At 39.0% G+C, this 13,299-nt stretch overlaps 1 protein-coding gene across 1 annotated transcript in view; it reads left to right on the top strand.

Annotated features, from left to right (window-relative positions):
• The first annotated feature begins 11,013 nt into the window (after positions 1 to 11,013).
• CUNH6orf10 (chromosome unknown C6orf10 homolog) overlaps positions 11,014 to 13,299 on the top strand; it is a 29,237-nt gene continuing 26,951 nt past the window's right edge. Inside the window, 1 exon segment of the mRNA XM_021717923.1 lies at positions 11,014 to 11,188. Coding sequence (XP_021573598.1) covers positions 11,014 to 11,188 — 175 coding nt within the window.

Below are 13,299 nucleotides of genomic sequence, written 5' to 3'. Positions count from 1 at the left end.
AGTACTGCAAGACAATCTTTTTGATTCATAACTGTAGGATTTCAGTTAAGTAGAATTTCAGGATTACAGTTAAGAACTGAACTTACGGTTCATTTCAGTTCTTAACTCAATTTCACAGGTAACAGACATCAACAGTGACTCAATATTGAGTCCAGATATAGTACTGACAATGGCGATATTTAATATAGAATTCATAAAACTATATTATTTATACGTTCATAAAATTTTCACACTATGCCTTAGTTTCAGAATGCAAATCTGGTTCTCATACCTAGGTTACAAATAATTTTTAAGCAAACCCAGTATTACGTGGAATTCCTTGGACTGAAATTAAATCACATTAACATTAAAACCCAAACTTCCTGCCAAGGTTAAAAATTCAGATGCCAACAGAGCCCAGGTAGATAATGTAAATGAGTGAGGTGAGGTAAGTCTCTTAAGAATCGTGTAGAATTGGGAAGATACATGCAATCTAAAGAGGGTAGCTGCTGCTCAGCTATAGCCAACTTCTACATACAAGAATGCAGACCTAGAGTTGCCAAACAACTCACTTAATCCAGATTTTAGGTAAAATTTCCCAATTTATAAACACAATAAATATCTGGATTACTGTAACAGATTGCAAAATGCTATGCCCCCCTCCACTTCCCTCTAAACACACTCCAAATATAATTTTTATAATAATAACATTAATAATTTATACAATATAATAATTTCAATAATGCTAGGACAAAGGCATTGATATTTGAGGGAGGAGAACTGGAGCTGTTAACACAGAATAAACAAGTGTCCCTCTGAAGTCCTCATCCACATTTTTTCTGAATCATGAGCCAAGATGCTGATCAACTAAATATTCTCACTGCACAGATGAAAATACAGAGTCAGTGGTTCAGACCCAAGGATGAGGCTGGAAATTCCACATGTCCACATTTGGGCATAGGTCCTATAATTAGGAACAGAAACAAAGGCCCACTAGACATCAACAGAGAAGATGTTATTGGTCTCACAGTTAGAAATTACAAGTCATCATCCAAATTGAATGTATGATGTCCTTTGCAGTGGCATCATCAGAGAAAATGACAAGGAAAGAAATGTAAAATGTAAAAATCCAAGACCCAACGTGTTGGGAGGGAAAAAAAAATAGGACTAAGTAACTGGGGACTATGCCACCTTCTCTTTGGTTGCTTTAATGTTGGCTGTTAACTTTTTAAATTAGAAATACACAGCTAAGCCTAAGCATTAAAAAGGAGGGTAGAGTGATTTCTAAGGGGCAGAACTGAATATAAGAATACATTGTGAAGAGAAGCTAAAGTTAACTCTTGTCAGGAAAGGTGAGGGGATGAGGAAAAAGAAGTAGTAGCTTTGCTTGGGGAACAGAGTTAGAGTTTCAACATTTGCTCCCAGATGGCAGCCAAAGCCTCAGGACCCAACATGATGGGGAAGTGGAGTTAGGGCACCCTGAGTAAAGCCAGGAGCAGAAAATACACTGCCTGTTTACGGAGAGGAATTAAAATACCTTTACCCATCTGCCCACTGCATGAAAACAGACACACACACACAGGTCCAGGTCTAAATCTGCACAGGATTCAGAGCCCTGCTGGAGGTGTGCTATCCATGCAGTGCGTATATCCCAAGTCAAAACAGTTGAGTTCTGGTTCAGTGATGGTGTACCCAGGGAGCAATAGCAACCACAAAACTTCCCACAAGAAGGGCCCCACAACCTGGATATTTATATAAATATCCACAAAAGATCATTCCCAACTAATAAGAAACTACAGAAACATTATGAGATCTATGAGGAAATCTAGTAGCATATGAGTGACACTTCACAAGCCCCAACAAATTGGAGAATTACAACCCAGAAAAATATAGCTAGAGAAATCTGAAGAGAACTAAAATCAGAAACTTAAACTCTCAAAATATATTAATGCATTTAACAACTATATATTGGCCTATTCTAGTCCAGGCATTATCCTAAACACTGAGAACATAACAGTGAACAAGACAAAGTCTGTGCACTCAAGGAGTTTATATTTTGAGATACAAACAGGCAAACGATAGCACATAATAAATATCAAGCACGAAGAAAAATAAGAAGATTAACAGACTAGACTAGAGAAAGAGAGTATACAAGGGGGAGAAAGCGTACTTCAGGCAAAAGGAACAAGTACAACAGGCCTGCTATGGGGGTACAAAATGGCGAAATAAGCTTGAAAGAAGGAGGCAGAGCAGTAGAAGATTAGGTTGAAGGGGCAGGAGCCAGATCATGTGGGACTTGCAGTGCTTAGTAAAAAATGCAGATTTTATTCTAGATGTGGTGAGAGGCAACTGGAGGGTCTGAACAGGGAAGTGGTAGGGTCTACTTTATAATTTTAGAAGATCACTCTGTCTACTATTGTTGAGGATTAGCTGGGGTGATGATAGTGACAAGCGTAGAGGATTCAAGTGAGGAAGCAAGAAGACCAGTTAGCAAGCCTGAAACTGCAGGCGAGTGTGACAGGGAGAAAAGTGACCGCAGGAGAGATGCGGAAGTCTTCAGATTCCATTTGTTTTGGAGGCAGAGCCAACAAGGCTTGCTGGTGAACTGAATGTAGTTAAGGGTTACTCCTAGATTTGGAGCCTAATCAATTAGACAAATGAGACTATTATTTATTGATTTGGGTAGGTAGAAAGAAGAGCAGATTTACAGGAGGCAACTGTGAGTTCGGTTTTGCATATGTTAAGTTCTAGATTCCTGGGACACTTAGGAATTTATTAAACAGTCTGTGTTCAGCAGGCTTCAAGCATGTTCTCTGATACATATGTTTCCTTTCACTTAGTGATATCTTAGAACTCATAATTTTCTCGTCACTTTAAATTACTAAAAACATTCAGGCCATCCCTCTTAAAACACTCCCCCTCCTCGTAGCCAGTCTCAGGCCCACTAACTCAAAATAGTAAGGAAGTCCAGTCTGCTTCTCCTTTCTGCCCACTCTCCTTGTTGTTATAACTCCCACTGAGTTGAAGCTGGGAGGATGGATTTGGGGCATGCAATTTCCCTCCTTTATTAGTTGTAGATCCTTTTCTTTGAGAACCTGAGACTGACTGTCCTTTGATGTCATCTAGGGAAGGTAGCCAAATGTCTTATAGAACAATATTAGAGTTCTTTGAAACAATCTGCAAGAGCTTGACCAGTTCTGAGTGCTCCACTGCCTAGTCCCTGATGTGTGAGTACTGACTCCAGTCTTGCCTATTCCAGAGCCCCTCAGCTTTCTCCCAGCAATGTACTTCACAACATATATGTACTGCAGAGGTGCTTTCTCCAAGTAGGCCATTCACTTGAGTGACATAGCAGCAAGAAGACTCCAGCCTTGGATGTCTTTTGCACTGTCCACTGAACACTCAGGAAGCTCAAAAATCCTTGTCACAAAAAAGAACACTGAGCACCACTGTCTCTCTCCAATTTTATTTTTTCTTCAGTTCAAATAGGCACAAGACAAACCAACAAATTCACTATTCAACCAGAAATCATTCTTTCTCCCAGAAAATACCCCCAAATTTTGTAAGCAAATCTAAAAGTCCTTCTCATTTGCCTTCCAAAAAGAAAGCACTGTAACTGCTGGCTGTTTGTATGTCTTCTCTGGAGAAGTATCTTATTCAAGTCTTTTGCCCACTTTTTAATAGGGCTGTTTGCTTTTTTCCTTTTGGCACATTTAAGTTCTTTGTAGATCCTGGATGTTAGGCCTCGGTCAGATACACAGTTGGCAAATATTTTTTTCCAATTCTGTGGGCTATCTCCCCACTCTCTTAATGGTTTCTTTTGCTTTGCAAAAGCTTTTCAGTTTGATGATGTTCCACTTGTCTATCTTACTTCTTATGTTATAGGCTTTGGGGACTATGATCTGGAATTGGTTACCTATTCCAATGTCTATAAGGGTATCTCCTGTGTTTTCCAAGATTCTTATAATTTGAAGAAAACAGTGTGGTGATTTCTAAAAGATCTAGAAATTGACCTTCCATATAACCTAGCAATCCCCCTTCTGAGAATATACCCAGAGGAATTCAAATCATTCTACAAAAAAATACCTGTGTATGCATGTTTATTGCAGCATTATCCACAATAGCAAAAATATGGAAACAAATGTGCTGCCCATCGAAAGTGGACTGGATTAAAAAAAAATGCAGTACATATATACACAATGGAATACTACACAGTCATAAAGAAGGACAAAATTATGGACGTCACAGCAACTTGGATGGACTTAGAGTCTATCATACTCAGTGAATGATCTATCACAGAAACAAAGAACTGAATACCACATGTTCTCACTCATTAGTGGATCTTGAACATTTATCATAATACTACGAAAAAGGGATTAGCAGTAGCAGGAAACTGCCAGGGGTCGGGGGGGGGGAACATAACATCACTAAGGGTACCTGATCCTAAACCAGGCAAAGTGACGCCCAGTGGGAGGCCCAAACTTCACCTGTACATAGACCACTTACATACCGAATCCTGACTTGTATCCCATATCTTTAAAATAAATGTTTAAAAAATGAGAGTAGTACACAGAGAAGACAGACCATGTGAAGACACAGGGAGAAGATAACCATCTGCAAACCAAGGAGAGAGGTTCAGAAGAAAACCTTGATCTTGGGCTTCTAGCCCCAAGAATTTGTGAGACAATAAATTTCTGTTGTTTAAACAAACAAACAAAAAAACACTATCTCTTCCTCCCCTACAATGTCATTCCTTAGTGAGCTACTCACAACTCTAAAGGTAGCCCTAAGTTGCCTTCCCCTTATAGTTTCTTGCTTCTGTAGGCTTGGGAAAAAAGTGGCATTTAGAATAGCAGAGCTAACTTGGCCATCATCAATTAAAGCCTGAAAGCAGCACCTCTGCAATGCACAACTCCAAGAATTATTTCCCATTGTATTCTGAAGTTGGGCGATGCTTGTCTCATCAGTTTGGTGAGGAAGAAAATGGGAAGACACAGCCTCTGTCATCAGCTTTGTAACCCTACTTGTCAATCAACATCCTGTTCCCCATCCAAGTATATATTATATATCAAAAAGTCATTAGGCATTTGAGCCTGAAGATTTAGGGAGAGATCAGGTGGAGAATAAACTTGACAGTAATCAACATATAAATAACTTTAAAAACCACTGGACTAAATTAGACCACCAAAGGTATATGTAAAGATGGAGGACTAAGATTAACCTCAGAACATCCATTTTAGAGGTTACTTCCAGCTACTTGGAAGGATCGCCGGAGCCCAGCAGGTCGAGGCTGCGGTGGCCGGGAGCGGCCACTGCACTCCAGTCTGGGCGACAGAGTGAGACTCCAACTCGAAATAAATAAATAAATAAATAAAATGTAAAAAAAAAAAGTTTAAAAAAAACTGCCAAGAAACAGTTTTGACTAAAAACTAACAATAAATTTTGCAAAGTAAAGGTCATTAGTAACCTTGATAGACTAGGTGGAAGAAAAACCTAATTGGAGGAGGTTAAGGAGATAATAAAATTTTAAAAGATAAGGAAACTGATATGGCATATGGCAGCTAGTATAGCATAAAAATGCCACCAAAGGCCACAATTTTGACAGGTTATGGTTTGCCTCATGGGAGATAAAAGAAAGACTTTCCATTAAGAAAATATATAAGAAGAAAATATTTACTTTAGAAACAGTTTAAAGAAAAACAAGGAGGGCCAAGCCAGGCATAGCGGCTCATGCCTATAATCCCAGCACTTTGGAAGGCGAGGGTGAGACGATTACTTGAGGCCAGGAGTTTGAGACCAGCCTGGGCAGTATAGCAACACTTCATCTCTACAAAAAAAAAAAATTATGATGATGATAATATGTATTTATTTCCAGGCATGGTGGCCTGCACCTGTAGCTACTCGGTAGGCTGAGGCAGAAGGATAGCCTGAGCCCAGCAGTTGAGTCTGCAGTGAGCTGTGATCACACCACTACACTCCAGTCTGGGCAATAAAGTGAGACCTCAACTCAAAAAATAAAAATAAAAATAAAAAAAGAGTCAAGCAGAAAACTTGAAAATGAAAAATAGTTACTGAAGTTGAAATAATAGTTAGATAACATATTAATATTTACAGTTATATAACCATATATAAATAACAATTAAATATATCAATCACAGTTTAAAGGAGAGTAAACTGGAAGACAGAACTGAAGCAACCTCAGCCGGGGTCAGTAGCTCAACCTGTAATCCCAGCACTTTGGGAGGATGAAGTGAGTGGATTGCCTGAGTCTGTGGATTCAAGACCCACCCGGACAACTTGGCGAGACCTTGTCTCTACAATAAATCAAAACTTAGCCGGTGTGGTAGTGCACGCCTGTAGTTCCAGCTATTTGGAACTGAGGCAGAAGGATCACTGGAGCCCAGCAAGTCGAGGTTGTGGTGGCCAGGAGCACGCACTACACTCCAGTCTGGGCGACAGAGTGAGACTCCAACTCAAAAAAAAAAAAAGAACTGAATCAATCTCTCTAAATAGTACACATAAAAGAAGAGATTGAAAATATGGAACAGAAGAGCTGTGAATAGAATAGGTCAGGTATAATAGGAATCTGGTAAGAGAGAATTCAAAAAATGAATGTCAGATAATACTTTAAAAGATAGTAATTGATAATTTTCCAGAGGAAAAGAGACAAAAGTCCTCAGATCAAAAGAGTCCACTAAGAACTGAAATTATATACCTTGAAAACAGACAAATGTATACAAAAACACACACGTGCCAAAACACATCATAGTAAACTGATAAACAGGCATAAAAAGAAAATTCATAATCATAAAGACAACCAGAGAAGCAGACCATCTACAAGAAATCATGTTAAAACTAAGCTTCTCCTTAGCAATAAAATGTGGCAGAATTTAATAGAACAATAAAATATCATCAAGGAACTGAAAGAAAATTACTGTAAGCTCATATGCTACAACCAGACAAATTTTACTGAGTGAGAATAAAATGAAATAATTTTCACATATTCAAGAAAGAACATAGGGCCAGGTGCATGGCTGATGCCTGTAATCCCAGCACTTTGGGAGGCTGAGGCAAGAAGATTGCTTGAACCCAGGAGTTCAAGTCCAGCCTAGGCAACACAGTGAGACCTACCTAAATAATTGTTTTTAATTAGTCGGGTGTGATGGCACATGCCTATAGTCCCAGCTACTTGAGAAGCTGAGGCAATAGGATGTCCTGAGTCCAGGAGGTCAAGGCTATGGTGAGCTGTGATCAAACCACTGCACTCCAGCGTGGGCGACAGAGTGAGACTCCGATTTAAAAAGAGAAAAAAGATCACTGATGCTCCCTAAACAGATCCTAAATGAAATAATTATTGAAGAGATTTACTTCAGTGAAAATAAAAATTCAAAAAGGAGTTAGAACAAAGAAACATATGTAAGAAAATAAATCAACAAAACATGATGACAAATCTGAAATGCTGACTGTAAAGAAGAAAAAGAGGAGGAGGTGCAAGAGGAAAGGAAGCAAGAAGAAAAGAAGGAGAAAGTAAAACAGAAATACGTTAGTGTGTTTTAAAATGACTATACCTAAAGCATTAGAAAAAAATAACTTCAGAGACAGGGCTGGTTTTCATAAATAAAGGCAATTTGACAAAAGACAGCAATACTGATTAACTTTTTATTTTTTGGCTAGGCACGGTGGCTCAAGCCTGTAATCCCAGTCCTTTGGGAGGACAAGGTGAGAGGACTGCCTGAGCCCATGGGTTCAAGACCAGCCTGGACAACTTGGCAAGTCCTCATCTCTAAGATAGATAGATTAGATAGATAGATAAATTAGCCAGGTGTGGTAACATGCACCTGTAGTTCCAACTACTTGGAAGGCTGAGGCGGAAGGATCACAGGAGCCCAGCAAGTCGGCAAGTCAACACTGGGGTGGTCATGAGCGTGCTACTGCACTCCATGATGGAGTGAGACTCTGACTCAAAAAAAAAATATTTTTTTTAAAAACAAAACACTTTTTACTTTGTTAAAAATATATATATATTTGAATATTAAGGGCAAAAAATAAAAGACAATTGTTAATATAATAAAAATACAACATTCTGAATCCATGAGGAAAATAAAGTGTGTTAATTCAAAAGTTAAAAAAAAAGTGTATTAATTCAAAAGTAAGAGAAAAAAGAGAACAAATAAAAAGCTATTTTTTAAAGAGCATCTAAAAAAGTCTAAATATGTCACTCAAAACAATAAACACAATAACGAGCTAAACTCATAGATTAAAAGATAGAAACTCTCAAGTGTAATGAGAAATTTTTAAAATATTTCTATCTTTCTATGAAAATATGTAAGGAAGACAGCTAAATTATATTAAGAAATATACCTAAAATACAATAGCACAGAAATGAAGTAATTTTAAAACATATCAGACACATATATAATTGTGCATATATCAGATAAAATGCAACACAAATAAAATGAGACAAAGAATAATATTCAATATTGATAGAATTTTTTTTTTTTTTTGAGTTGGAGTCTCACTCTGTCGCCCAGACTGGAGTGCAGTGGCCGCTCCTGGCCACCACAGCCTCGACTTGCTGGGCTCCAGCGATCTTTCCACCTCAGCCTTCCAAGTAGCTGGAACTACAGGCGCGTGCTACCATGCCCGGCTAATTTTTGATTTATTGTAGAGATGAGGTCTCGCCAAGTTGTCCAGGCAGGTGGCGAACTTGCGGGCTCAGGCAATCCACTCACCTCGGCCTCTCAAAGCACTGGGATTACAGGCTGAGTCACCAAGCCCGGCCGATAGAAGAAAATTTTAAAGACTATATAATGATAATGATCTTACAGCATAGACTTCGAAATTTTAAAAAAAAAATTGACAAAATAGCAAAGAAGAAATCAATACATCTAAAATTAAATGGGGGGATTTTCATAAAACCTATCTCACAGAGTAAATAGATAAAACAGCCAAAAAATTAGAAAGACTAGAGAAGCTTTGACACAGTTTTAGAAAGTTTGATCTAGCCGGGCCCAGTGGCTCAGCCTGTAATCCCGCGCTTTGGGAGGCCGAGGTGAGTGGATTGCTGAGCCCGTGGGTTCGAGACCCGCCTGGGCAACTTGGCGAGACCTCATCTCTACAATAAATCAAAAATTAGCCAGGCATGGTAGTGCACGCCTGTAGTTCCAGCTACTTGGAAGGCTGAGGCAGAAGGATCGCTGGAGCTCACCAGGTTGAGGCTGCAGTGGCCGGGAGCGGCCACTGCACTCCAGTCTGGGTGACAGACTGCAACCCAAAAAAAAAAAAAAGAAAGTTTGATCTAATAGATGTACACAGAAAAAGTTTGATCTAATAGATGTACAGAGAACCTTCCAACCCAAAAAGCACAGATGGAAAATGTATTAATTTGACCACCAACTTCCTCAACTAGAGTTTCAACTAATTCCAAAATATACTTTTAACATAATACAGATCATATTTTCTGAGCAGAAGGCAACAAAATTAAAAATAAATAACAAACACTAATATATACATATCTAGAAACTAAAAAGCATACTTCTAAATAATTCCCAGGTTACAAAGAATATTGTGAGTAAAATTACAGCATAGAAATAAGTGAGAATAAAATTATTACGTAACAAAACACTAGAAAAGAAAAAGCACAAACATGCTAGAAAAAAAAAGAGACTTAAAGGTACAGCAATATTTATTTAAAACCATAAGAGAATTCACTGAAAAAAATATAAAAATACTGCAAAATGAACACTTTGCTGGCCTAGCCAGAGCAGTCATTTTGCCTTGGCATTTAGCATTACACATGACAGTCTGAAAAACCTTGTATCCTGAGACGAACTTAGGGAAGTAGAAAGGTGAAGAGAGAAAGAAGGAAAAACAGTAGAAAGGGAGGGAGGGAGGGAGGTACAACTATTATGTGTATAGCCTTATGTTTTTATAGATTGATCAATAGTTCTGTTCAGCACAGAAACCTAAAATAAAGCCTTAAGTCCATTTTCTCTAAACTGGTCACTTTCTAATGGAAGTAATTTTAGTGCTGATATTTACAATGTTGATATGCACAAATGTGTGACCCTTGCTAATATATAATTATAATAGGGAGTTATTTTTCCACCAATGAAAATAGCAAACTAACCATAGCCTTATAGATATTGTTTCCCTTCAATTCCTGCTCTATCCCTTATTCAGTGAACCAAGTCTGAAAACAGGATTCCCTTGCAAGTATTGCATCTTGAAAGAAGAAAAGAAAATTGTTTTTCAGTGTTTAATTTGCCTCCAGTTTTTATTTAACGAATATATACAGACCTTTAAAAAACATCGGCATGAAAGATCTGAATAAATGAAGAGATAAACCAGATTTAAAGACAGGACAATTCAACAATATAAAAATGCCAGTTTTTTTTTCAAGAAGGCTGACTAAAGACATCACACACCAGTTCTCTTCAGAGGGAAGATAAATTTGCTGGCAAATGCCCAGGTTTTGAGTGAAAAATGGAGAGGAAACTGGACGCCCACACAAGAGAGCTGGGGCACACAGAGAAAAAGAAAACAAAGAGTTCTTTAAATGAGACTGACCCTTGTAGAGCTCAGAGCCAGCCAGAAAAGGTAGGTGGAAATACTCCTCCAGCAATCTGCTGGCTGTTAAACACTTGGGAAACCTCTCTGCTCTGGGGGTCCAGAGCTATACCTCAGTGGTTATTGGACATCTCAGGAAGGAAGAGCTAGGTGGCCAAGCTGCACAGCGTGAGGTTCTCTCCTCTAGGTCCAGGTCAAAAAGGTGGGCACTGGTTTCCCATCTAAGAGGATACTGCCCTGCCTAGTGATCCTCGAGGACACTGCCCTGCCCAGCGACCATCAGCCCACAAATTACTGCACCATCAGACCACTCACAGACTTCCCCCCATAACCTATGCTGTCAAACACAGGGGACCAGCAGGTTCCCCGGAGTAATGGGTTCCCTGGAGATCTGGCCCTTGGCCCAGGAACCCCTAAGAGACTGGGGAAGCCAGCCTGCTGAAGCACTCTTTAGGACAAAGGAACATGGCCCGAAAAAGAGCTCGGAAAGGGACCAACTCTCAAACACCACTCCCCAGTGCAGTTGTAAATGTGGCAGCAGTTCTTCCCACCCTGGAGCCTGAAAAGCTGCACATAAAGAAACTGGTGCCCTCTCTTCTTCAGCAGCTCCACTCCCTCCAAAGACATGTGCAGCGGGAGGGCACTTTCTGGCTTTTTTTGGTGCCCCGCCAGGCTGTGGGCCAGCACATAAAGAACAAAAAGCCCACCTGCCAGCTCTTACTCTTAAACGCCGTCTACTGGACTATATCCTGAACTACATCACCAAACTAAAATTCATAGCAAGCAACATCTGTGAAAGTCACCACACCATCTGCAATAAAGGAACCCATACAGAGCTGTGGTCATCTGAAGGCACCCAGAAACATAGCTGACTGACGATATATAATGTAAACCAAAGTGACACCCGCAGGAGGGAAAAATCAAAAAGCCCCATCCAAACTAGAGCAAATTCAAAAAAGAAATGTCAGCTCCCTCAGAGAAGGAACCAACATAAAAACTCGAGCAACATAAAAAGCCAGAGTTTTTAATACCTCCAAAGGACCACACCAACTCCCCAGCAATGGATCATAATCAGAAAGTCCAAAATGATAGATACATAATTCAGAACACAGATGGCAAAGAAATTCAATAAGATCCAGATAAAGCAGAAATCCAAAACAAAGAAACCACAAAAACAATCTAAGAATCGAAAGATTGGACATGCCATACTAAGAAACTCTAGAGGAAATGAATAAATTCCTAAAAACACACAACCTCCCAAGATTGAAACAATCAGAAAGTAAAACCCTGAACAGACCAATAACAAGTCATAAAATTGAATCCATAATAAAAATCCTACCAACCAAAAGAAGTCCTGGACCAGATGGATTCCCAGTCAAATTCTACCAGACATAAAAGGAAGATTTGGTATCAATCATACTAAAGCTATTTTTTAAAATCAAGGAGGAGGGACACCTCCCTAACTCATTTTACAAAGCCAGTTATCATTCTGATTCCAAAATCTGTCAAAGACACAAGAAAGAAAATTACAGGCTGATATCCCTAATGAACACAGATGCAAAAATCTTCAACAAAATACTAGCAAAGCATATCAAGTGTACATCAAAAAGATCATTCACCATGATGAGGTGAGCTTTATTCCTTGGAGCCAGGGGTGGTTCAACATATGCAAATCAATAAACCTGATCCACCACATAAACAGAACCAAAACAAGAACCATATGATCATCTCAATAGATGTGTAAAAAAAAAAAAAAAAAAACTTGATAATAGCCAAATCCCTTTATGACAAAAACCCTCAACCACCTAGGCATTGAAGGAACATACCTCAAAATAACAAAAGCCATCTATGACAAACCCACAACCATCTTCATACTGGCAGAATTTGGAAGCATCCCCACTAAGTACTGCAACAAGACAAGGATATCCACTCACACTACCCCTATTTAACATAGTACTGGAAGCGCTAGCCAGAGCTATCAGGCAAAAGAAAGAAAGAAAAGGTATTCAAAAGAAAAAAGTCAAATTATCTCTCATTGCAGATATGATTTTATATCCAGATAACCCTAAAGATTCCACCAAAAGACACTTAGACCTGATAAACAACTTCAGTAAACAAGATACAAAAATCAGTGTTCAAAAATCAGTAACATTTCTTTACCCCAACAATATTCAAGCTGAGAAACAAACCAAGAACACAATCCCACTTACATTAGCAAAAAAACAAAACAAAAAAAAATCTGGGAATACATTTAACCAAGGAGGTGAAAGATCTCTATGACAACTACAAAACACTGCTGAAAGGAATCAAAGATGACACAAATGGAAAATCATCCCATGCTCATAGACTGGAAGAATCAATACTATGAAAATGTCCATACTGCCCAAGGCAATCTACAGATTCAATACAATCCTTATTAAACTACCAGTGTCATTTTTCACAGTTAGAAAAAACAATCCTAAAATTCATATGGAACCTAAAAAGAGCCCGAATAGCCAAAGCAATTCTAACCAAAAAGAACAAAAATGGAGGCATCACATCACCAAACTTCAAACTTTACTACAAGGTTACAGTAATCAAGCAGCAAGCACAGTACTGGTTTATTTGTAGCCGGGCTCAGTGGCTCAGCCTGTAATCCCAGCGCTTTGGGAGGCTGAGGTGAGTGGATTGCCTGAGCCCGCGGGTTCGTGACCCGCCTGGGCAACTTGGTGAGACCTCATCTCTACAATAAATTAAAAAAATCATCCAGGC

This window comes from Carlito syrichta, unplaced genomic scaffold (genome assembly GCF_000164805.1).
Source record: "Carlito syrichta isolate Samal-C Ts95f unplaced genomic scaffold, Tarsius_syrichta-2.0.1 Scaffold311524, whole genome shotgun sequence".
NCBI lineage: Eukaryota > Metazoa > Chordata > Mammalia > Primates > Tarsiidae > Carlito > Carlito syrichta.
This window is presented reverse-complemented; position numbering and strand designations above follow the sequence as displayed.